The 26,027-nt window shown below is 42.7% G+C and overlaps 1 protein-coding gene and 2 long non-coding RNA genes across 3 annotated transcripts in view; 1 reads left to right on the top strand and 2 right to left on the bottom strand.

The window, feature by feature from the left end:
- Positions 1–4,094: 4,094 nt before the first annotated feature.
- Positions 4,095–10,005, bottom strand: LOC139028387 (uncharacterized). The gene is made up of 2 exons (XR_011480595.1): positions 6,606–10,005; positions 4,095–6,566 (listed from the first exon to the last, which is right to left on the bottom strand). It is a non-coding gene; the product is annotated as an uncharacterized lncRNA (long non-coding RNA).
- Positions 9,919–10,197, top strand: LOC139028388 (uncharacterized). The gene is made up of 3 exons (XR_011480596.1): positions 9,919–9,988; positions 10,039–10,086; positions 10,139–10,197. It is a non-coding gene; the product is annotated as an uncharacterized lncRNA (long non-coding RNA).
- A 522-nt stretch (positions 10,198–10,719) lies between these two features.
- The window catches only part of LOC111970168 (retinoic acid receptor gamma-like), a 126,433-nt gene continuing 111,125 nt past the window's right edge, over positions 10,720–26,027 (bottom strand). The window contains exons 3-9 of the mRNA XM_023996714.2: positions 17,896–18,044; positions 14,008–14,149; positions 13,430–13,593; positions 13,163–13,339; positions 12,483–12,687; positions 11,402–11,560; positions 10,720–11,127 (exon numbers count right to left, since the gene is read on the bottom strand). Of these exons, the coding sequence (XP_023852482.1) occupies positions 10,811–11,127; positions 11,402–11,560; positions 12,483–12,687; positions 13,163–13,339; positions 13,430–13,593; positions 14,008–14,149; positions 17,896–18,044 (1,313 nt within the window). The 3' untranslated portion in view covers positions 10,720–10,810. The remainder of the gene's footprint in view (positions 11,128–11,401; positions 11,561–12,482; positions 12,688–13,162; positions 13,340–13,429; positions 13,594–14,007; positions 14,150–17,895; positions 18,045–26,027) is intronic.

Raw genomic sequence — 26,027 nt, 5'->3', positions numbered from 1 at the left:
ACATTATAATATATATTTTTTATCGGCGGGAAAACACTTCCAACAGCCCTACCCGACTTCGCTCCGAGGCGTTCCGACATGGGTCCTAAAAGCACTCGTTGCCTCGTTTTGTATCACATTCCAAATGATTAAAACGGTGGCGTAGAAAGGTCCCCTCCGTCCCCAGTGAAAGTTGTTTGGCCCCTGGTCTTAAGGGCAGAGCAAGAATTATGTGTCGTTCATTTTCCCACTTTGGAAAACAGGCCTTCAATTGGTTGCCTGACACTCAGCTTCTATACCTTCACCGTAAGCGGGAACTCCCAGTCTGTATAGTGAAACTGCGTGTGGTGCACGTTCATCTGTTGAATTTGATGTTGGGAATTCCATGGATTGGGCATCCCACCATAATTTTTTTTTTCTCCTAACCCCCCACCCCCTCTCCCCCACCTCTCTGACACAATAGGCTCTTTGAACAGCTGCTATCCCAAGGCATAAGACTACTAAATTGCTAACAGAATGGCTTTACAGACTATTTGAGTTAACCCTTGTATTTTACAAAAAATTTTGCACTGTCTCTATGCACACTAACAGGACTCTACACACTCACGTACACCAACACTCCAACACACACATAACATGCACATACATTTATACTTTACTCCATACACGCACGCACACACTTACAATTAATCATCATTTATGCTGCTGCTACTCTGTTTTCATATATCCTGATGCCTAGTTACCTTACCCCTATAACATATCTACCTCTATCACTCCAGTATCCCTACAAATTGTAATTATGGTATTGGAACTGACACTATAAATAACTTCTTACTTTCCTGTTGATATCTTTTATTTTCTTTTTTTTTTTTCTTGTTTGTTTTTGTTCTACCTATGTTATTTTTAGTGCTACATTGATATTTGATTACTGCATGTTGGGTTTGGAGCTTAAAGAAAGCTATTTCACTGTACTTGTGCACGGGACATTAAAACTTTAAAACTTATTTACTTTCAATCACATTCATCTCTCTATTCCGCCTGTCTTCATCCCTTTCTATCTGTCTTGACTTGTGCTATCGCTAGTGAAGTGCAACATTGTATCAAAATCATCACTGGGTCCGGCTGAAGCTGTTGCTAGCGAACTTGCAATGTATAAACTAATCTAGAGTTTTTTATGACATTTCACTGGACTAGGCTATCATAGATCATGATCTTGCTTCACACCAGTTGGTGATTATGACGCCGGAAGGAGTTGTTGGAAAGATTTTCAAATACTGTGAGGAACTAGCTATCATTCGGCTTGTTAAAAAAAACTAACTGTGTGATTTGACTGTTGTGAGATGGAGATTACTAGAGCTCAGCTTATTCTTGGGTGGACTCGTCTCTGGTGACAGAAATGAGACATCCCAAGATGGGCACTTTCCTACATTTTGCGTGCAGCAGGACAGGTAGCTGCTACTTTCTGGTGCTCAGGCGCACGCACCCCTCTCAAATTATCAGGACAGAGAAGCAGAACCATGCTCATTTTCGCATTGGAGTACGCCAACAAAAGGCAATGAAAAAATGTTAACAATTTGTAAATGATGGTTTATGAAATAAACGCAAAACTTGTTTCTCACAAGTGTAGCAGGTTGTTGAACTCTTGCAATGTTTCCACTTCGAGAATTAATTAACACATGCATTTACAGAAAGTAATTTAATCCAAATTACGGCAATTAATGGTACATTTACTAGGCCTACTGGTGACATATGCAATGGGGAATTGAACAAAATAAACAATCAAAGGGCAAACAATTCACAAACTGAAACAATGAATGTTCAAGAGTTGGCGGGAGACATCTGAGTGCATTCTGGAGAGTGACTTACCATAACTTCGCCAGACACCCCTCCCCTTCTTCTTGTCTCAACATTTTAAATTATACTCAAGACACATTATCTTCACACATATTGTATATACTTTTCACTGACAGACACAATTCAATAATCAGGTAGGCCTATTGCCTTCCCAAATAGACACAGGCCTACACACTAGCGATTTTAAAGAATCGAATGATCCTCATGCTCTCGGGTAAAGTATTTTGAATGATTTTATTTAGACAGGAGTAGTTATATAATTTTGGCAAAATATCAATTTACTTTGGGGTAGCCAGCATTTGAACAGTGCAGTGGAGTATATTCATGGATGCCAAAAATTACCTGTGTTTCATAATTTTCCTTCAGTTCACAAGAGGCTGAATGTATTTCACCAGAGAAAACATCCAAGCGAGCAAAACAGCGTCCCTCTGTCTCTGTATGTGTAGCCCATCTACAGTATCTGATGCTGTCTGGTCAAAAATAGTATGACATTGTTGCCACCCATAGCATTGAATGCAAGGGAAGCCAGCGAGCATTTGGCCTCCCTTGATAAAAACTATAAAATAATAGCKAATCAGTCTTGAACTAAACTGATTGCGCTCAACTGTGAATGGTCCTGGCGCACCAAGGGAAGCCAGTTTGATTTGGCTTCACACAAATCACATCACATCGAAAGCAAAACGTAATTGACAGAAAAAAAAGTAATTGTTGCATCTCGTTTTGTCATTGTCCTGACCTCCGGTGGCTAGCTATCAGCCCTTTCCTAAATTAGCCATGGATGGAGATAGGGATTTGTACTTGTGGTTTMACTTAATTTTCCATACTGGCGAATGATTATAACGTCAACTCTGATTCAACCATAAATTCATACATTGTGCCTCTGGCCTGAGAGGATGGAAGTTCAATATGTAGCTAGATGTAGAAGGCTAATGTTAACTAGCTGGCTAATCATTGCCCATGAAAGGAAGTTAGGCTAGCGTGCAAGCATTTTAGCCAGGTAGCCTAGGACAACAAAAACTAAAAGCGTGTACTCCATGACAGGTAAGTTGACCGTTTCGGCAACATGAAAGAGAGGAGGATGGCATTGGTGTTTCTCTACAAATATGTTTTTTTTCTACTTGCATGAACAAACCACGCACTCACCACACACACACACACACAACACACACACACACACACACACAACACACACACACACACACACACACACACACACACACACACACACACACAACACCACACACACACACACACACACACAACACACACCCACACTGTAAGAATGACACTGGAGAAAAGAAGCAGGTACTGGGAGTCAACATTTAATTAGGAACAGACATGGAACAAGACAGGAACAGCGTCAGCACACGGGTATACAAAGACAGACGACAATCAATGCAGCAGCGGGGAACAGAGATGGGGAACTGACAAATATTGGGGAAGTAATAAACAGGTGATTGAGTCCATGTGAGTCCAATAATACACTGATGCGCATGACGAGGAAAAGCAGGTGTGCCTACTGATAGTGGCAGGAGMGCGTAATGCTGGGGAGCCTGGCGTCTTCGAGCTCCAGGGAGGGTGGGGGGAGCGGGAGCAAACGTGACACACACAGAAATCAGAACCATGGACAGCCACATGATATTTACCTTACTTTGATTGGACTAAATTGTTTTTGGTATCTTTTAGTTGTCAGTGTATTAGACTAAGCATAGGTGATTTGATCATGTTTAAATGTTGTAGTTGAAATGGTTCTAGAATAGCGGAGGCAGCTCCTGTTTTCTTCGTGACTTGCGGTAATGCTCCGTGGTTCTAAATCAATAGTTTTTTAGTAGTCTGATTATGACCATTTTTTTTTAAACTAGGGAAGTCATTGTAAATAAGTATTTGTTCTCCCCTAACCCGGATGATGCTGGGCCAATTGTGCGCCACCCTATGGAAGTCCTGATCACAGCCGGTTGTGATACAGCCCAGGATTGAACCAGGATCGAACCAGGGTCTGTAGTGACATCTCTAGCACTGAGATGCAGTGTCTTAGACTGCTGCGCTACTCAGAGCTTGCTAGCCTAACTTCCTTTCTTGGGCAATGATGAGCCAGCCACAAGGAACATGCTAATGTTGCCCCATTCATTCCCAATAGAGTAGGAGTGGTACTATGGTAGATCTACATCGCCCCCCTGTGTGTTTTGACCAGGTATGCATCTGTATTGATGCTAATGACATGATGATACAGTACACATGTAATACAAATGAACACACACATATAAAAGATACGTTTCTTTATAAAATCAAAATATTAACAACAGCATCCAAACGTACAAGAAATGACAACTGCCTTAATGACAAAAACATTTTTTTTAAGGGACAACAAAGACAGGCGAAACAAAGCGTTGTTTTGAGAAACTTTGATAAGGGACAGCCGATATGTAACAACAGAAAAACAAACTACCAGTATATTTTATCTCACAAGAGCATACACACACAAACTGGGGATTTCATGTTTTTACACAAACAGAAATACAAATCATAGACAGATTTTGAAATCCCTGAATTTAGAGTACAAAAAAATCATAATGTTTTTCAAATTAAATTGAAAAATGAAAGATATATTATAGTTATGAACACCAATAAGAAAAATAAGAAAATTAAGACAAGTATAGTACATTCTCAAAAGCAATTCTTTATCTCATAAAATACCCAGCAATCCTCAAGCATTAAAAAGATAGAGCTTAACGATAATACTACTAGCTGTAAAAAGGAACGAAAATACAATAGCACACACATTTCAAATAATTGGCAAAATTGAAATTCTTCCTCAATGATAACACTGGTGTAATTGTTTTTCTTTGGTCAATCTATTTTCGGTTATCATTGCCATCAAACAATCACTACTGTATTTCAGCTGTCTTTTAAAAGTTTCTGTCCAAAATATATGCCCTATTTTCTTCAAATATATTGATCGTGCTTGCTAAATGCACAAACCCCATGGTTCTTTGCTACATCTGCTTAGCTTCAAACAAAACATTGACTATATAACAAGGAAACAATGAACAAATACTTAAATCAGTACATGTCGGATAAAAATTGTCAAACAGGACTGATAGAAACAGCACATTTGTCAGTAAACTTTCCAAATGTTGACAAAACAAAATATGCTAGATAAGGTGGAAACGCGGTGGAAATGCCTTCATGACCGAATATTGATATACAGTATTAACTTTCATATCGAAATAAACTTTGAGTCACGCGATGATATTGTGTGTTCATCCCACTACGACTCGGTAAAGCATGCAGTAAATAAATGATGGTGAACTTCCCAGGGTGGTGAATGTGCACGCTGATGAGTTTGATGCTCCTTTCCAATAAATATTGAGGGTCTTATTCTGGTGACATGATGATCGTCATGATGATTTGACAAAATTTATAAAAATAATCTCGCTTTTATCATGTAGGTAGCCTATACCCGCACTTTATCTGCGAGCTGTTGGCATTTCGCTACACCTGCAATAACATCTGGTAAACATGTGTATGTGACAAATGTGACAAATAAAAATTGATTTGATAGGGCGCACGTGATGTATTGTTACAAAGCCATCAGTAGAGTTGAAAATGCGATGGAAACGCATTTACCTTGTATTTTTTATTCGGTACATGGAAATGTAACTGTGCAAGTTATTTTTATGTGCGCACAGACTGTTATCTGCAAGTCAATTTGATGGAAACACATCTCTGGTTGGAAAATGTGCATATAGTTTTTATGCGGATTTTAGAATATTCACATGGAAATCTGTTGCCAATTGGATGGAAACCTAGCTAGTGACAGGGTCCTCTGTAGCATTCTGAGGCCACAAACACGCACACATACACCTACATAAATAGCCTACACACACTAAATATGGCTTTTGTTTTAAACAAGTGCTATCAGATTTCTCACTAGAGTGGCTATGTGAACTGTGCTGCAGTGAGGGTTGAGGTTTATGCATCAGGGTGTGACTACATAGGCAAATTCTCCCCTTACTCCAAGATGTCCTGGCTGAGTACTGAGTAAGATGTAGGCCTGTGCAGTGGATGCTGACATGAAGGTGTAAATCACTCTTTCAGAATAACTAATGGTCTCAATGCACACTGGGGATTAACTCCAAATCCATTCCTTACCCTGGAAGTCTTACTCAGCCTGAGGTCCATGTTAATGCTTTACAACCACAGACTTTTACAAGTCCACACACTGCTGTGCCTGTTGGCCATAGCTAAGAGACCAACAGCACTGTGCCGACGGTGTGCAATCTGAATACACTGTAGTTGTGGAGTTTGAGACATTATGAGCATAAATACCCTGCTCCTTTATTAAAGTCAGATTGTGTACAGTCATCATTGGGGCAAGAAGATATGTTTATAGAGGAACTGGGTGGAATATCTCACTTGTGGACTTTTTGATAATTAAATGCAGTCATTCTAAAAGGACTAATTTATCTACATTTCAAATTAATCTGTAAAGCATAAAAGTAAAATAACATAATTAAGAAAAATGACTGGAGTGATGAAATCAACCATATGGCTCTGTGAATGTTATTAGACAGAACTAGGGACTAAAAGTCCTAGAACCCAGTTTATGTATGTASACAGTTTCCAAAATAGTATCTCATCTACTCTATGGTAGAACAAGCATAAAACACTAAATTATGTTACACAAGTAGCAAGAAACACACACAGAGAGACACATGAAAAATGAAAAGAAACTGCAACTTAAAATCTTAACCGTCATTTGGATTGAACACACACACCGACACACAAATACATCTACATACCGCAGACACATTCATTTCCTGATTCATGGCTTTTCATATAATTCCAATATTGCCTATTKATCTACGAGATCATCAATGTATGAGGGTGAGACTTCATTGACATCAATGATATGTGTAACTATGGCATATACATGAGTTGTTGAATTGAATGAATGGACCTAAGACTGAACTGGTCCTGTGTTAGTGATCTAGTCCATGTATTCTGACTCATAACACCGCTCATTATGGCTTACTTTCAATGTGCTGTACTGTTATCAACACACCACCTCAGCCATGGCTTGGGGCTGGGAGCATAGCCGTGGGAAGATGTTTGGAGGTGGAGGAGTGGTGATGATTTTTCAGGGGGTGCTGCAGCACCCTCAGCACACCTACTTCCCGCGGCTATGGCTCGGAGCAGACGGCTAGTTTCAGAATCACAGATATCAGCTACAGTTGAAGTCGGAAGTTTACATACAGTTAGGTTGGAATCATTAAAACTAGTTTTTKAACCACTACACAAATGTATTGTTAACAAACTATAGTTTTGATAAGTCGGTTAGGACATCTACTTTGTGCATGACACAAGTAATTTTTCCAACAAWTGTTTACAGACAGATAATTTCACTTATAATTCACTGTGTCACAATTCCAGTGGGTCAGAAGTTTACATACACTAAGTTGACTGTGCCTTGAAACAGCTTGGAAAATTCCAGAAAATGATGTCATGGCTTTAGAAGCTTCTGATAGGCTAATTGACATCATTTGAGTCAATTGGAGGTGTACCTGTGGAAGTATTTCAAGGCCTACCTTCAAACTCAGTGCCTCTTTGCTTGACATCATGGGAAAATCAAAAGAAATCAGCCAAGACCTCAGAAAAAAAAATTGTAGATCTCCATAAGTCTGGTTCATCCTTGGGAACAATTTCCAAACACCTGAAGGTACCACGTTCATCTGTACTAACAATAGCACGCAAGTATAAACACCATGGGACCACATAGCCGTCATACTGCTCAGGAAGGAGACGCGTTCTGTCTCCTAGAGATGAACGTACTTTGGTGCGAAAAGTATAAATTAATCCCAGAATAACAGCAAAGGACCTTGTGAAGATGCTGGAGGAAACAGGTACAAAAGTATCTATATCCACAGTCAAACGAGTCCTAAATCGACATAACCTGAAAGGCTGCTCAGCAAGGAAGAAGCCACTGCTCCTAAACTGCAATAAAAAGCCAGACTACGGTTTGCAACTGCACATGGGGACAAAGATCATACTCTTTGGAGAAATGTCCTCTGGTCTGATGAAACAAAAATGGAACTGTTTGGCCATAATGACCATTGTTATGTTTCGAAGAAAAAGGGGGAGTCTTTCAAGCTGAAGAAAACCATCCCAACCGTGAAGCACGGGGGTGGCAGCATCATGTTGTGGGGTTGCTTTGCTGCAGGAGAGACCGGTGCACTTCACAAAATAGATGGCGTCATGAGGCAGGAAAATTATGTGGATATATTGAAGCAACATCTCAAGACATCAGTCAGGAAGTTAAAGCTTGGTCGCAAATGGGTCTTCCAAATGGACAATGACCCCAAGCATACTTCCAAAGTTGTGGCAATATTGCTTAAGGACAACAAAGTCAAGGTATTGGAGTGGCCATCACAAAGCCCTGACCTCAATACTATAGAACATTTATGGGCAGAACTGAAAAAGCGTGTGCGAGCAAGGAGGCCCACAAACCTGACTCAGTTACACCAGCTCTGTCAGGAGGAATTGGCCAAATTCACCCAACTTATTGTGGGAAGCTTATGGAAGGCTACCCGAAATGTTTGACCCAAGTTAAACAATTGAAAGGCAATGCTACCAAATACTAATTGAGTGTATGTTACTTCTGACCCACTGGGAATGTGATGAAGGAAATACAAGTTGAAATAAATCATTCTCTCTACTATTATTTTGACATTTCACATTCTTAAAATAAAGTGGTGATCCTAACTGACCTAAGATAGGTAATTTTTACTGGGACTAAATGTCAGGAATTGTGAAAAACGGAGTTGAAATGTATTTGGCTAAGGTGTAAGTAAACTTCCGACCTCAACTGTATGTGCTGGATTCTGCCCACCCAGATATCTGATCCCTCTGGTAGACTGCATGGCATTCCACTGAGAACAAAGGGAAATTACAACTAAATTAGTTCTATTTCACATTCAGATCCCTGTAGAATGGCTTGTTGATGAAGAAAACGGGGAGAGTGGGGAACCGTCGGTGCTACCCCACACTTCCTTGTTGTAATTGTCTTGAACATTCACGCTGGTGAGATTTTGTCCATCTCTAGAATCACCCTGAGTCAAAGCATTGGCATTAAATTGTATAAAATTGACCCTGCACACATTTATAGAGGTTAAAGGAGTGTGTTTGTGTGTTAAGTATATGTGTAGCTCACAACTATAGCTTGCAATGTGCCATAGTCCATTGGTCAAATCCTTMTTTTTGTTTCTCATCGAGCAGAGATCTATAATAAGCTCTGTCCCAATGAGTGAAGTCACAAGCACAGACGATGTAAAGATCAGAAGAGAGTTGCCAGTTTGTAAGTTGAGTTTCCAACTTTCCAAACTATCGCTAGTTTGATATTGCTCGTCAAAAATGAGCACGACTGAAGCATAAACGAGACAACAATAACAGAGAAAAATGCATAGTAATACACATGAATATATGTTCAAATATGAATGTTATTTGGGGGAAAATCATACAATAGAAAAACATGAATGACAAAAATGTCAAAAAACTATTCTCAAAAGGCATTTGTGGCAAATGGTTTTCACAATAAGAGTTTGGTTGTTGCAGTTGTCATTTCGTCATCGCTCTTGCACTCCGAGTAGCCCTTAAGGAAAGTGGGGGAGTGCATTTCATATGGTCCACCACTCCAAGCTGCTGCCATTCAGATGAGGATCTCCTGTGTTTCTCTTTGTGTGGAGACAGCATTGTAAAGTAGCATATGGTCAGTCTTATGGTTGGCACAGTGATCTCTCGTGGCCCTTGTCCCAACTCTGAGATTTAGTGCTTGTTTTTCTCTCTCTTCTCTTCCAGACTACTATGTTCCACCTGTTTTCATTTTATTTATTTATTTAACCTTTATTTAACTTGGCAAGTCAGTTAAGAACAAATTCTTATTTACAATGACGGCCTAGGAACAGTGGGTTAACTGCCTTGTTCAGGGGCAGAACGACAGATTTTTACCTTGTGAGCTCAGGGATTCGATATAGCAACCTTGCGGTTACTGGCCGAACGCTCTAACCACTAGGCTACCTGCTGCCCCAAGAAACTATTCCTGTACACAGTTCCTGAAACTGTTCCTGTAGACAGTTCCTGAAACTGATTCCTGTAACCAGTTCCTGAAACTGATCCTGTAGAAGATCCTGAACCCTGTTCCTGTAGCAGTTCTGAAACTGTTCCTGTAGACAGTTCCTGAAACTGTTCCTGTAGACAGTTTCCTGAAACTGTTTCTGTAGACAGTTTCCTGAACTTGTTCTGTAGACAGTTCCTCGAAACTGTTCTGTAGACAGTTCCTGAAACTGTTCCTGTAGACAGTTCCTGAAAACTGATCCTGTAAACAGTTCCTGAACTGTTCCTGTAGACAGTTCCCTGAAACTGTTCTGTAGACAGTTCCTGAAACTGATCCTGTAGACAGTTCTTGAAACTGTTCTGTAGACAGTTCCTGAAACTGATCCTTGTAGAGAGGGCCAGTTTCATCCTGGAGTGACAGAGTAGGTTCACTAATAGAGCCTTTACTTTACTGTCTATCTAGAGCAAAGGGGAAATTCTTATGGGTATACAGCATGTATATGTGTAAATGTATTATATATATGTGTGGTGTGTGTGTGTGTGTGTGTGTGTGTGTGTGTGTGTGTGTGTGTGTGGTGTGTGTGTGTGTGTGTGTGTGTGTGTGTGTGTGTGTGTGTGTGTTTGTGTGGTGTGTGTGTGTGTGTGTGTGTTTGTTTGTGTGTGTATAGGGGTGTGGGGGGTAGTTTAACAGGTGTAACAGCAGAGGTGAGTGCTAGGTCTTGGAGTAGACCCTTGTTATAGGATGGGCTGCTAATGTGGGGAGATGACTTGGTGCGCTTGTAAGGATAGGACAGGGAGTGTTGGTCTGTCTGAGGGTGGTGGAGCAGGAGGTGATGAGTATGGGTCAGAGTGCATCACTATGTCACTCTCACTGGGATCTCCCAGTTGCCCCTTTCTGGGACCCCGCTTCTGCCGCTGCAGCCTRCCCCCAGGGCTCCCCATCGCTGTCCGCCCCCCTCTCCCTCTCCTCGTCCCCCCACTCGTCCTCCTCATCCTCATCTTCCTCCTCGAGGCTCTTCTCCTCCTCCCTCTCTTTCTTGATGGCTTGGATGGCAGGGGGGGCGGAGGCGCTGTCCCCAGAGTCGCTGCTGTCCTCAAAGGCCTCAGGGTTCTCCAGCATCTCCCTGATCAGAGGAGGCATGGGGCCTGGGATCTCCATCTTCAGAGTGATGGCTCTCTCAGCACCTACAGTACACACATAAACATAAGTTTACATTCACATTGACACTTTAGCCATTTAGCAGACTTATCCAGAGTGCTTTACAATCAGTTATTCATTGTTAATTATTTGGAGTGCTATGTCTCTATCAATACTGATTGAATGCAGGAGTCTGAGGCTTTACTATATATGCATATTGATCTATGTGTCAGTATTGTGTTAGTATAGCCTGTGTTATGAATAAAGACCTAGGCTGTGCTATATATCTGTACTGTGTACTACATCCTTATCTGTACTGACCCTTGGTGCTGATGCCCCTGAGGTCGGTGACCTTCATCAGCATGCGGGGGAACATGTGGGGCTTGTTGGGGCGTCTGCGGCGGGCGTAGATTTTCAGGGCCTCCAGGAGGGGTTCCTGTAGCTTGTCCACCTTCTGGGGCTCCTCCAGGTCCATACGGTCTGAGGGAGAGAGCCAATCACACTGGGTCAGGAAGGGGGAGAGCCAATGATGGGTATAAAAAGAGTCAGCAGCCAATGACATAGGGTCAGGGAGATTTTAAAAAAGGAATGCAAATAGAAGAGGCAAGAGTCTGCTAAGTGTATTGTACTTAGTATATTGAGTCAGGGCTCTAAATTCAAATGATTAWTTGGTAGCGCTAGTGCTCCCAACTTATAAAAGTTAGGAGCACAACATCAAATGTAGGAGCACCAATTGAGATATAGCCTATACTGGGCCTATATGTACTGTATTCTAGCTGCTTCTGACACTGTTCCCTAGAAACTAATATGTAACCCTGTAAATAAATGTGTGTTAAAAAATGCTAAAATGTTGATACAATTACCTGTCATTGAAATTACAAAGTCGTTTGTAGAATGTTAGGTTTATAAATTGTGTAAAAGAGTAATTTTCCTACTGAGATTACATCGAAAATTGTAGATGCAAGAGAATAGTCACTCATTCATTGCTATCATCATTGATCTCCTGAAGAAGCTATCCCTGTAACTTTCTTTCTGTGCCCCCAAATGTTCAGATATAGCCTACTAGTAAAGTTACCAGGTTGTTAGCTAACCAGATAGCTAATGAGGTAACAGGGCTGAACAAAGTGTAAGCAAATGAATGTAAAATGCGAAGAAACAAGACGTTTTCGCTGTAGTAATGGTACAACCATGATGCTAATGAATATGTGTTCGCTTTTTTCTCTAGGGCATTCGGAAACAACGGTAGAGCGACATCATTACAACAATTATCTAGGCGCATTGGTTCTCCCAAATAAAAATTCAAGGTCTCACAGCAAAATGTTTAGGAGCATATGCCACCTAAATGGTCACACATTATTATTGAGACGTGCGTGCACACACAAACACACACTAACAGCAGTACCTCCACAGATCAAGCAGATGGCGCTGAGGAGGCCGGTTTCTGTGTCGTCCATCTCCAGAGGCAGCAGCTGGCCAGCAAAGGCAAACACCAGTTCTGTGAGAGGGCCAAAGCCTGCGTTGTGCATCTGGGTCCGGTTCAGGGTCAGCCCATCGGAGAAGGTCATTGTGTCCTGCTCCGGAGTGTAGCGAGTACAGATCCTCAGCATCTGAGAGGAGAGGATGGAGAGGTTAGGGGAATAATGACAACAAAGATGATGAAAAGGGAGGGTGAGGAAGAGGGGGTGTGTAAATTGTAGGGAGTGACAGAGGATTGAGGATAGTGACATGTTGATAGTGTGTTAAGGGAAAGAGGAGTATGGATAGAGCATTGTGAGGGAAAGAGAGAAGTAGATAGGTTGTAGTGAGGGGGAGAAGAGTGAAAATGGAGGGAGAGAACAGTGAGGGAGAGAGGAGTACAGACAGAGTGAAGGTGGAGGGAGAAAGCAGTGAGGGAGAGAGGAGTACAGACAGAGTGGAGGTGGAGGGAGAGAGCAGTAATGGAGAGAGTACAGACAGAGTGGAGGTGGAGGGAGAGAGCAGTGAGGGAGAGAGGAGTACAGACAGAGTGGAGGTGGAGGGAGAGAGCAGTAATGGAGAGAGTACAGACAGAGTGGAGGTGGAGGGAGAGAGGTGTTCAGGTACCAGTATGTCCAGACAGGCTGATTTGAGGAGTGTGATCTGGTCAGCGATGGTGAGGGTGGTGAAGCCTGGCAGGCGCTTGGCAAACTCCACTATTTTGATGATGCACTTGGTGGAAAGTTCACTGAACTTATCCCACAGCCCCAGATCTAACTGTACACGGTGGTCTGCACTGGAGTTCTGGAACACAGGAGAGACACAGAGAGAGAGAGGGCTGAGATTCGTGTGTGCGTGTGTGTGCGTGTGCGTGTGTGTCTGTACTTGACTCACTGTAGTGTATTTGCCCAGCTGGACGAGTGAGGGGAAGGTGTCTTTGTGGGCCTTGCTGACTTTGTTGACCAGCTCCTCCAGTTCTCCACTGAGCTCATAGCTCTCCGGCAACACCACCTCCTCCTTCACATCCTTCTTCTTCTTGTTCCTGTCATTACGCACCGCTGCATGGCAGAAGAGCGAGCGACGATAAGTGAGAGAGTAAGGGAAAGTGGTGTATTGGTGGTGCTTGTTGGTGTCTTTTGTTGATGAATGACAGCGCAACACATCCCTCATGCTTCACACCTTCCCACTCGTTCCTTCATCTCAAGTCTCAATATGGCCCCTATAATATCCATTTATAGGGGCCATATTGTGATTTCAGTGTAAACCCTAGCTATCCCAATACACACACTTACAGACATAAACTGTAGTGAGATCCCTTTACAAATTCTTTGCCACCCAATCACTCTCACAACCTCTCTGTATTCAAACAGTCTCTGATCTCCTTACACCTTTACATTTGAGCACAACATACCCAGCAGGCAAACTGGACACAACTGGTTGTAATGGCATCCCTCTGAGGCACTGTTACTCACCTTCTTTGGACATGCCAACCTCAAAGCACTTTTGCAGCCGGCAGTACTGACAGCGATTACGGGTCACCTTGTTGATCTGACAGTTCTTGTCTCGGTGGCAGGTATACACCATGTTCTTCTGAATACTGCGCCGGAAGAATCCCTGAGAGAGAGAAGAGAGAGAGAGAGAGACCGAGGGGGAGAGAGACAGAGAGAAACCAACAGACCAAGAGAGAGTAAAAGAGAGAGAAATCAGGCATTAAAACATTCTTAATGGTCACAAGACCATATGTCTGGAGCATAGATGGAATATGTCTCCCTACATGGCCACAGGGGGTTATTTCAGCCCATGCCCGTAGATAAAGATTCGACCAGAGGACAGCACAAGCGTCTTTACATCGTGTAACGTCTCAGAATAGGGATAAACTGCATGGAAAAACTGATGGTAGACTGTCTGTTTGCCCCAGTCTGACTTTCTGGCTTGTTTGTCTGTGGATGCATTTTCTGTATATGTCATGTATTTGCTTGTGTTACACATCCTGTCTGTGTCCAGAACCTTCAGAAGCAATCACACCCCTTGACTTATTCCACATTTTGTTGTGTTACACCCGGAATTCAAAGTGCATTTCATTGTTTTTTCCCCCGCACCTATCTCTACACACAATACACAATAGAAATTGTATCAAATTTATTGAAAATGAAATACAGAAATATCTCACTTACACAACTATTTACACCACTGAGTCAATACTTGTAGAAGCCCCTTTAGCAGTGATTACAGCTTTGAATCGTCTTGGGTATGTCTGTATCAACTTTGCACATCTGGATTAGGGGATTTCCTCCCAATTTTCCTTGCAGATTTCCCTCAAGCTCTGTTAAGGTAGATGGGGAGCGACAGTGACCAGACATCTTCAAGTCGATCCACCAATTTTCAATGGGATTCAAGTTTGGGCTTTGGCTGGGCCACTCAAGGACTTTCCAATTCTTGTTCTGAAGCCATTACAGAATTGCTTTGGCTGTACACTTGGGGTCGATTGTCCTGTTGGAATGTAAATCTTCGCCCCAGTCTAAGGTTGTTTGCACTCTGAAGCAGGTTCTCATCAAGACTTGGCCTGTATTTGACTTCATTCATTGTTCCCTCCATCCTTACCAGTCACCCAATCCTTGACGCTGAAAAGCATCCCCGTAGCATGATGCTGCCGCCACCATGCTTGATGGTAGAGATGGTGTTAGACAGGTGATGAGCCTGGTTTTCTCCAGACATAGCACTTTGCATTCAGGCCAAAGAGTTCCATTTTGGTCTCAGACCKCAGAATCTTTTGCTTTATGCTCTCAGAGTCTTTCACTTGCCTATTTGCTAACGCCAGGCGTGCTGTCGTGTGCTTTCTTCTCAGGAATGGCTTCCGTCTGGCCACTCTCCCATAAGCCTAGATTGGTGAAGTGCTTTAGATAATTGTCCGTCTGGCAGGTTCTCCCATCTCAGCCAAGGAACTCTGTAGTTCTGTCAGAGTGGTCATTGGGTTCTTGGTCACCTCCCTGACCAAGGTTCTTCTTACCCGGTTATTCAYTTTGGTCAGAAGGCCAGCTCTAGGCATAGGCAGAGTCTGGGTAGTTCCATATTTRTTTTAYTTTTCCAATGATGGAGACCACTGTTCTCTTTGAAACTTTCAACACTTTAGAAATAGTTGTATACCCTTCCCCAGATCTATGCCTCATCATAACTATCTCTGTGATCTACAGACAGTTCCTTGGACTTCATGGTATAGTTTCTACTCTGACATGCACTTCTTCTTCCTTGAAGTTTTATGGCAGACTACAACTATTGGTGTATTGCTACCACTTACTGTGCGGGGTCTTCTTTGATATCATTGCCGCCCGCAAACAAATACTGTAGCTGCATGCCACCACCTACTGTTTTGGCTGTATATCAGCCCAAATAATTAACAAAATAAACAATACAAAACTCAATGTACTCCAGATTCAACTGCCAATGCCCATCCCTACAGGCTCTGGGGTCTGAGAAGGAAGAGCATCTTCAGATAGTATTCTTTGCAATGTTATGGTAGTGAAGTCCTGGAAACCCCAAAAACCTTTCAGCCACAGATACTATTATGTTCAGTTTCTTCTTTTGTTTGTTTGTTTGTGCAGTACAATTAACCACATCTCTGATAAACACCATGAACCCTACCTTCTTCACAATCAGCATATCAGTTTCCCTCAACTGTTGAACAACACTCTGAATCTCCACAGTCTGCAGAGCGTCCACCGCCATATCTTCAGCTCKCCTCGCTCATTCAACTATTTCACGTGCCTTCGTGTAGGAGACCTGCTGTATAGACCTGACCCTTACCACTTCATACTCCTTTACCCTAACCGGGCTCCGGGAATTGGGAACATGGTTGCATCACAATTACAACATCGTACACCCTCAGATTCTTCAACAACATTCCTTCGGCACACACTTGATACAAAACAACGGCTTGGACACAGAAGCTCTCACTGCACATATCCCAACTTCACATGTGAAGGGAGATACTCTTCGTCAAACATCAATAATACCGACAGACTTTCTTCTTTTCCCCATTCACTACACCGTTCAGCCGGCGTGCTCCAACTACTCCTGTATGCTACTCGTAAACCACGAGGCCTCCACATCCAACGTGATGCCAGAGTCGACACCTTTTAACGGTGCTCTGCTACAAAAATCAAAACTCTCCACTTCATAACTCGGTAGTTTGTCGATCCTTAATACCTTTTCCTTCTGCTCTTTTGACACACAAGAAACCAAAACAAAAACACTTCTGGTCACTCTGACCYATTCCACCTTGATACTTCAAACGGATCTCCCAAAAATCAATTGTTAGTGAACCTTACTCCAACCAAAAACCTATACTCATTAACAACTTTCACCCTTTTTATTCCATTTTCCTTTATCACTGTCTTCCACTCTTCAACCAAACTGCAAGGATTCACTCTCTCCACCAATCTCACTCCCACTGAGCCAGAATCATCCTTTATATCCTTGGAACGAGGCCCGAACTCGGCAGTCCTCACCATGGGTACTTCGTCCACAGTCCCGTCAGGTTCCATCTCCGAGCTACTATCGCATGTATCCCTCTTTTTACACTTGTCACCAATCTTCCTCAACTCAACTCATTCTTGGCTGTCGTCACTACACCTGCCACCGCAATTGATTCACCCTCACTCTTGTCATGTTCAATTTCCTTTTCTAGCTCTTCCAGAAGTTCTGTGCAATCCTCCATTTCATATTCACTCAGGACATATTTCACTTTTCTTCTGTTTCCCTTGTCCACCATCTTCTCCTTCAGCAAGTCTTCCAGAAGGTTTGTACAATCCCCCACTCCATATTTATTCATAATATGTCCCAGTTTTTTCCTTTTGCCCTTGTCCACCATCTTCTTGAACCCATGCCCCTGCAACCTCAGCTAGCGCTTCCTCATCTCGCCAATGCCACTCCTGTTCATCTGCGTTCCTGACATGCACTGTCAACTGTGGGACCTTATATAGACAGGTGTGTTTCTTTCTAAATCATGTCCAAACGTTTGAATTGGTCACAGGTGGACTCCAATCAAGTTGTAGCGACATTTCAAGGGTGATCAAAGGAAATTGGATGCACCTGAGCTCAATTTGGAGTGTCATAGGAAAGGGATGTGAATACTTATCTAATTGAGACATTTCTATATTTCATTTTCAATACATTTMCAAAAATGTCAAAAAAWTGTTTTAACCTTGTTATTATGGGGTAGTCTGTGTAGATGGGTCAGAGAGAGAAAATAATTAATTCAGACTGTAACACAACAAAATATGGCGGGGTATGAATACCATGAATACTTTGTGAAGGCACTTATGACTGGGTATATTGTGTCTCTCTGTTTTGATGTGTCTCACCTTGCAACCCTCACAGGAGCTGACCCCGTAGTGGTAGCCAGAGGACTTGTCCTGGCACACGAAACAGGGCTTGTAGATGCGGGGAGGAGGGGGCGGAGAGGGTGAACTGGGCACCATCTCCTCAGAGCTGGTGCTCTGGGTCTCCACTGCTGCTCAGAGAGAGAGCGAGAAGAGAGAGAGAGAGAAAGAGAGAGAGAGAGAGAGAGAGAGAGAGAAAGAAAGAAAGAAAGAAAGAAAGAAAGAAAGAAAGAAAGAAAGAAAGAAAGAAAGAAAGAAAGAAAGAAAGAAAGAAAGAAAGAAAGAAAGAAAGAAAGAAAGAAAGAAAGAAAGAAAGAAAGAAAGAAAGAAAGAAAGAAGGGGGGAAAAAAGTAATAGACATTATCTTACTGCACATTTCAGTATTGCAGCTAATAGGTACACTGCATGTCAGCGGATGAACATGAACATATTTCTTTCTTCCTAATGGGGGGAGAGGGAAAGAGACACAATTAGCTGATGGACAGATGGCTACACTGATAAAATGATGATCAGCAGATGAGATTTGATTGGCGTCTCCACTACTGGGTAGTGGGGGTGGAGCATACCTCTGTCTGTCTGACTGACTGACAGCTAAATGGTGTGTGTGGGTGTCTTTTTTATTTGAATGCCATCTCAACCCGACATGCTTATAAACCTCTAGCCACATTTGAACAAACAGACTGAAGGTAATCTCGTGATGGCGCCGACAGAGATGGTCGCCTCGCTTCGCGTTCTTAGGAAACTATGTATTTAGTTTTTTTATGCATTAATTCTTACACTGTTACCCCAAGATATCTTAAGTCTTATTACATACAGCTGGGAGGAACTATTGTATACAAGAGCAACGTCAACCAACATTACGACCAGGAATACGACTTTCCCGAAGTGGATCCTCTGTTTCGACCACCACCCAGGACAATGGATCGGATCCCAGTAGGCGACCCAAAACAACGGCGCCGCAGTAGGGGCAGACGGAGCGGTCTTCTGGTCAGGCTCCGTAGACGGGCACATCGCTCACCGCTCCCGAGTATACTACTCGCCAATGTCCAGTCTCTTGACAACAAGGTAGACAAAATTCGAGCAAGGGTTGCCTTCCAGAGAGACATCAGAGATTGTAATATTCTCTGTTTCACGGAAACATGGCTCACTCGGGATACGTTATCAAAGTCGGTACAGCCACCCGGTTTCTTCACAGATTGCGCCAACAGATTGCGCCAAAAAACATCTCTCTGGTAAGAAGAAGGGCGGGGGTGTATGCCTTATGATTAACGAGTCGTGGTGTGATCKTAACAGCATACAGGAACTCAAATCCTTTTGTTCACCTGACCTAGAATTCCTTACAATCAAATGCCGACCGCATTATCTACCAAGAGAATTATCTTCGATTATAATCACAGCCGTGTTTATCCCCCCCAAGCAGACACCTCAACGTCCCTGAAATAACTTAATTGGACTCTATGTAAACTGGAAACCACATATCCTGAGGCTGCATTTATTGTAGCTGGGAATTTTAACAAGGCTAATCTGAAAACAAGGCTCCCTAAATTTTATCAGCATATCGAATGCGCAACCCGGGCTGGCAAAATTCTTGATCATTGCTACTCTAACTTCGCATACAAAGCCCTCCCTCGCCSTCCTTTCGGCAAATCCGACCATGACTCCATTTTGTTTCTCCCAGCCTATAGACAGAAACTAAAACAGGAAATGCACGTGCTCAGGTCTGTTCAATGCTGGTCCGACCAATCTGATTCCACGCTTCAAGATTGCCTCGGTCACGTGAACTGGGATATGTTTCGGATAGCAACAACAACATTGATGTTACGCTGATTCGGTGAGCGAGTTTATTAGCAAGTGCATCGGTGATGTTGTACCCACAGTGACTATTAAAACCTTCCCCAACCAGAAACCGTGGATTGATGGCAGCATTCGCGCAAAACTGAAAGCGCGAACCACTGCTTTTAATCATGGCAAGGCGACTGGAAACATGACCGAATACAAGCAGTGTAGCTATTCCCTCCGTAAGGCAATCAAACAAGCTAAGCGTCAGTATAGAGACAAAGTAGAGTCGCAATTCCATGGCTCAGACACGAGACATATTTGGCAGGGTCTACAGTCAATCACGGAGTACAAACAGAATACTAGCCCCGTCGCGGACACCGATGTCTTGATCCCAGACAAACTAAACAACTTCTTTGCTTGCTTTGAGGARAATACAGTGCCACTGACATGGCCCGCTACCAAAACCTGCGGGCTCTCCTTCACCGCAGCAAACGTGAGTAAAACATTTAAACGTGTTAACCCTCGCAAGGCTGCCGGCCCAGACGGCATCCCTAGCCTCAGAGCATGCGCAGACCAGCTGGCTGGTGTGTTTCTGGACATATTCAATCAATCCCTATCCCAGTCTGCTGTTCCCGCATGCTTCAAGCGGGCCACCATTGTTCCTGTTCCCAAGAAAGCTAAGGTAACTGAGCTAAACGACTATCGCCCCATAGCACTCACTTCCGTCATCACGAACTGCTTTGAGAGACTAGTCAAGGATCATATCACCTCCACCCTACCGGACACCCTAGACCCACTCCAATTTGCTTACCGCCCCAATAGGTCCACAGACAACGCAATCGCAATCGCAATCACACTGCACACTGCCCTAACCCATCTGGACAAGAGGAATACCTATGTAAGAATGCTGTTCATCAATTACAGCTCAGCATTTAACACCATAGTACCCTCCAAACTCGTCATTAAGCTCGAGACCCTGGGTCTCGACCCCGCCCTGTGCAACTGGGTCCTGGARTTTCTGASGGGCCMCCCCCAYGTGGTGAGGGTAGSAAACAACATCTCCACCCCGCTGATCCTCAACACTGGGGCCCCACAAGGGTGCGTTCTCAGCCCRCTCCTGTACTCCCTGTTCACCCATGACTGCGTGGCCATGCACGCCTCCAACTCAATCATCAAGTTTGCAGACGACACTACAGTGGTAGGCTTGATTACCAACAACAACGAGACGGCCGACAGGGAGAAGGTGAGGGCCCTCGGAGTGTGGTGTCAGGAAAATAACCTCACACTCAACATCAACAAAACAAAGGAGATAATCGTGGACTTCAGGAAACAGCAGAGGGAGCACCCCCCTATCCACATCGACGGGATAGTAGTGGAGAAGGTGGAAAGTTTTATGTTCCTTGGCGTACACATCACAGACAAACTGAAATGGTCCACCCACACAGACAGCGTGGCGAAGAAGGCACAACAGTGCCTCTTCAACCTCAGGAGAAGGAGAAGAAATTTGGCTTGTCACGAAAATCACTCACAAACTTTTACAGATGCACAATCGAGAGCAGCTTGTCGGGCTGTATCACCGCCTGGTACGGCAACTGCTCCGCCCACAACCGTAAGGCTCTCCAGAGGGTAGTGAGGTCTGCACAACCTGTCTCTTATACACATCTAGATGTGTATAAGAGACAGGTGTAGTGAGGTCTGCACAACGCATCACCGGGGGCAAACTACCTGCCCTCCAGAACACCTATGTCACAGGAAGGCCAAAAAGATCATCAAGGACAACAACCACCCGAGCCACTGCCTGTTCACCCCGCTATCATCCAGAAGGCGAGGTCAGTACAGGTGCATCAAAGCAGGGACAGAGAGACTGAAAAACAGCTTCTATCTCAAGGCCATCAGACTGTTAAACAGCCATCACTAACATTGAGTGGCTGCTGCCAACATACTGACTCAACTCTAGCCACTTTAATAATAAAAAATTGGATGTAATAAATGTATCACTAGTCACTTTAAACAATGGCACTTTATATAATGTTTACATTCCCTACATTATTCATCTCATATGTATATACTGTACTCTATACCATCTACTGCATCTTGCCTATGCCGTTCGGCCATCGCTCATCCATATATTTATATGTACATATTCTTATTCATTCCTTTACACTTGTGTGTATAAGGTAGTTGTTGTGAAATTGTTAGATTACCTGTTATATATTACTGCACAGTCGGAACTAGAAACACAAGCATTTCGCTACACTCGCATTAACATCTGCTAACCATGTGTATGTGACCAATAAAATGTGATTTGATTTGTTTATGAGACTCTGCTGTCTCCCTCTGTCCCTCCCTTCTGTGTTGCAGGGGGAAAATGCAACACAATATAACATCATTTGCTTTGCCACAGGCAAAGTCATTCAACTGCTACCAGCAAAATAAACAACGTAAAATACACACACACAAACACACACACAGACAAACATTTTCACACACAGAGACAACATGACACCGATGGAGCCCAGATGAGCGAAACCTTTGTCCATGTCTGGAAACCGTGTTTTTTTTTCACCTTTTTCCATCACTGACCATTTCAGATCTATGCACCATCTAGCTACTAAATATAACTTCAAATGCACTGGGTTTTTTCCTGACTTCACAGACAAAACACATCAGCATACATTTGCATAGATATACACACACACATACATTTATAAATGGTCAAAAAGCTCATATACCCATACATTTAGCCACATTCACTGACCAAGCCCCCAAACCAATCTTCTCTAACATGCCTTTCAACTTTCACCTTCATTCACCCCAACTTCACCTCCCCATGCCCATCCCCGAAACCCCCTGTTTTCTCTTGTTTCTTGGCCCTAAATTCCTTAGCGCAGGCTGACCAGGGTTTAATAGAGGCCCAGGCTCATAAGCTGACCTATAAAGGCTGTGTCTGGGCTGGGAAGGAGGCCCCCGACCAGGCCGACCACCTCTTTATTGGGATCCAGTCACCTTGGACAGCCATTCACACCAACAGCTGAACTCTTGCATCCCTGCCCCTTATTATTATAATGTTTTTAATACAAAAATGGAGCTGCCACCTTGAATGGATAGAACAGCGCTGGCCCGAATGTGTACCTCTACACACCCCCACCCCTCCTCCTCGACCCCTTCCAGCCCCCTCTCTCACACTGGGGCCTGCGGTTAACAAGAGTGGCAAGACTTCAAAAAGAGGAGAAAAGAGCATAAAGGAATAATCTAATAAAAGAAGAAGAGACAAATTAAGAGAGAAAAAGAGAGGGTGAAATATATGGGAGTTAAGAGGACAGAAGGCTCCCAGTAGGTAGAGAGGTGGAATAAAACTCTGACCCTTTAGCTTTGACCTTGTTTGTAAGACCACCACTACCAATACCATTGGTACTAACTATCAACAGCCTAACAGTATACTACCACCACTACCATTAGCACCAGCTACCAGTAGCCTAACAGGCTACTACCACCACAACCAATACCATTAGTACTAGCTACCAATATCCTTTATCATGACTCACAGTTCCATTCCATTACACATAAGAGTCATTGGATGGAAGTGTCTTCTTTGGGGGCAGTTTTGTAAGAACCACGACACTCGGTCTGAACATTAACATGCATTGCTTGAGGTACGCTTTTGGAAGCATAAGGACCTTATCTTTCATATCGGCAAGAAATAATAATAATTTAAAAAAAGTTCKATTTAAACACACCTTTATAGGGTTAGGGTTCCATCGTGGCCATATTAACATGTTACAGCGCATGTTTATGGAAAACAGATGGAGGATTACCTGTTCTAATTAGCCATATGCGTCTCCAAACACCTGTGCGTAAATGGAAGACATGTTGTCACTGAAAAATAATGTCGGCTGCAACTGTGATAAAACCAGTTAAAACAGTGGTTACAGTAAGTGTGTATTTTGCATTTGTGAAATTATTTTGATGTGATGTGAAAGTAGAGGGATTTATGTTTTTGGAACCGTATCACAATTGAAAATTGATTCATGTTTAGATGGAGTATTTGGCTGTTTTGGCTTCTAGAGCCAATTCCCCCTTTAAACTTGTAAGGTCCTTGGACTAAGGAGTAACCATTTTTTTTTATTGTCACATACACTGCAGTGAAATATGTTTCACAGGGTCAGACATAGCAGTAAGACGCCACCGGAGCAAATTACGGTGCCTTGCTCAAGAGCACGTCAACCAACTTTTCACCTTGTCGGCTCGGATATTTCAACGAGCAACCTTTCGGTTACTGGCCCAACAGTCTAACCACTAGGCTACCTGCACCCAATACCATTAGTACTAGATTTTTAAGCCGATTTAAGTCAAAACTGTAACTAGGCCACTCAGGGACATTCAATGTCATCTAGGTWAGCAACTCCAGTGTATATTTGGCCTTTTAGGTTATTGTCCAGCTGAAAGGTGAATTTGTCTCCCAGTGTCTGCTGGAAAGCAGACTTAAACAGGTTTTCTTCTAAGATTTTTCCTCTGCTTATCTCTATTCAGTTTCTTTTTAGCCCCAAAAAAGCCCTAGTCCTTGCCGATGACAAGCATACCCATAACATGATGCAACCACCACCATCCTTAAAAATATGAAGAGTGGTACTCAGTGATGTGTTGTGTTGGATTTGCCCCAAACAAAGTACTTTGTATTCAGGACATAAATGTAATTTCTTTGCAACATTTTTTGCAGTTTTACTTTAGTGCTTTATTGCAAACCGGATGCATGTTTTGAAATATCCTTCTTTTCACACTGTCAGTTAGGTTCGTATTGTAGAATAACTATAATTTTGTCTCAGTTTTCTCCTATCACAGCCATTAAACTATGTAACTGTTTTAAAGTCCCTGAGCGGAAGGACGCATGTATCTTTTTAGTGACTGGTTGTATTGATAAACCATCCAAAGTGGAATTAATAACTTCACCATGCTGAAAGGGATGTCTGCTTTTTTTTTACCCATCTGCCAATAGGTGCCCTTTTTTGAGAGGCACCTGCATTGGAAAACCTCCCCGTGACTGGGAAAAACTGGAAGAGAGAGCCTCAGCCTGAAAAAATGCCCTTCTCTCCTTTTCCAATCCCCCCGATGTCCGTGACCCTGCAGAAATCTAATTAGCATATTTTTTAAACATCGTAATACAATTACGTCTGTTAAAGTTAGACATTTTTCATTGGGTGCGTCTTAATCCACCGCATCCACCGATGTCGCACTTCTGCATCTGCGGTGAAAGGTGGTGACAGAACTAGAGCAGTGTTTGACAGACTACAAGACATCCCGAAACTCGGTCTTCTCACAAAATCGTCTGTAGTTTCCGAACGGTTTGGTTGCTACAACAGCCAAATTGTGAAGGAGCTTTAGTTAAGACCTTACGCTAACTTTTGTTTTTGTTGTTTGTAATATGTCATATACAGTGCCCTATTGGGACAGTGAAGCTTTTTTTCTTATTTTGGCTCTATACTCAAATTGTTTTATTTGAACTCAAACAATGATATTAAGGTTAAAACCTCTACAGGATTGGTGTCCCTCCCACGGGACAGTTGAGCTAACGTAGGCTACTTTTGATTAGCATGAGGTTGTAAGTAACAAGAACATTTCCCAGGACATAGACATATCTGATATGGGCAGAAAGCTTAAATTCTTGTTAATCTAACTGCACTGTCCAATTTACAGTAGCTATTACAGTTAACTTCTTAGCGCTAGGGGTCAGAAAACTGACATTTTCTCTGGCCCAGATCGTAGAATATGCATATAATTTACAGATTAGGATAGAAAACATTCCAAAGTTTCCAAAACTGTCAAAATATTGTCTGTGAGTTTAAAACCTGTTATGGCCTGCAGCTGACGCCGGTACACCTATGACAACATCCAGCTCAAGTGCAGGGCGCGAAATTCAAAATCTATTTTTTTTTTATATTTAACTTTCACACATTAACAATCCAATACAGCATTTGAAAGATAAACATCTTGTCAATCCAGCCAACATGTCCGATTTTTTAAATGTTTTACAGAGAAAACACCACATATATTTTGTTAGCTCACCACCAAATAAAAAAGAGGACAGACATTTTTCACAGCACAAGTAGGATGCAAGTAGCATGCACAAGCCAACCTAACTAACCTAGAACCAACCTAAATAACCTAGAAAAAACTACCTCAGATGACAGTCCTATAACATGTTACACAATAAATCTATGTTTTGTTCAAAAAATGTGCATATTTTAGCTATAAATCAGTTTTACATTACTCACCATCATAGCTACAGTCAGAAATCGCACGGGAGTAGCCAGAGAAAATACAGACACCAACGTCAACTA

This window comes from Salvelinus sp. IW2-2015, linkage group LG11 (genome assembly GCF_002910315.2).
Source record: "Salvelinus sp. IW2-2015 linkage group LG11, ASM291031v2, whole genome shotgun sequence".
NCBI lineage: Eukaryota > Metazoa > Chordata > Actinopteri > Salmoniformes > Salmonidae > Salvelinus > Salvelinus sp. IW2-2015.
Note: the sequence above shows the minus strand (reverse complement) of the source record. Positions and strands in the feature narration are given on the sequence as shown.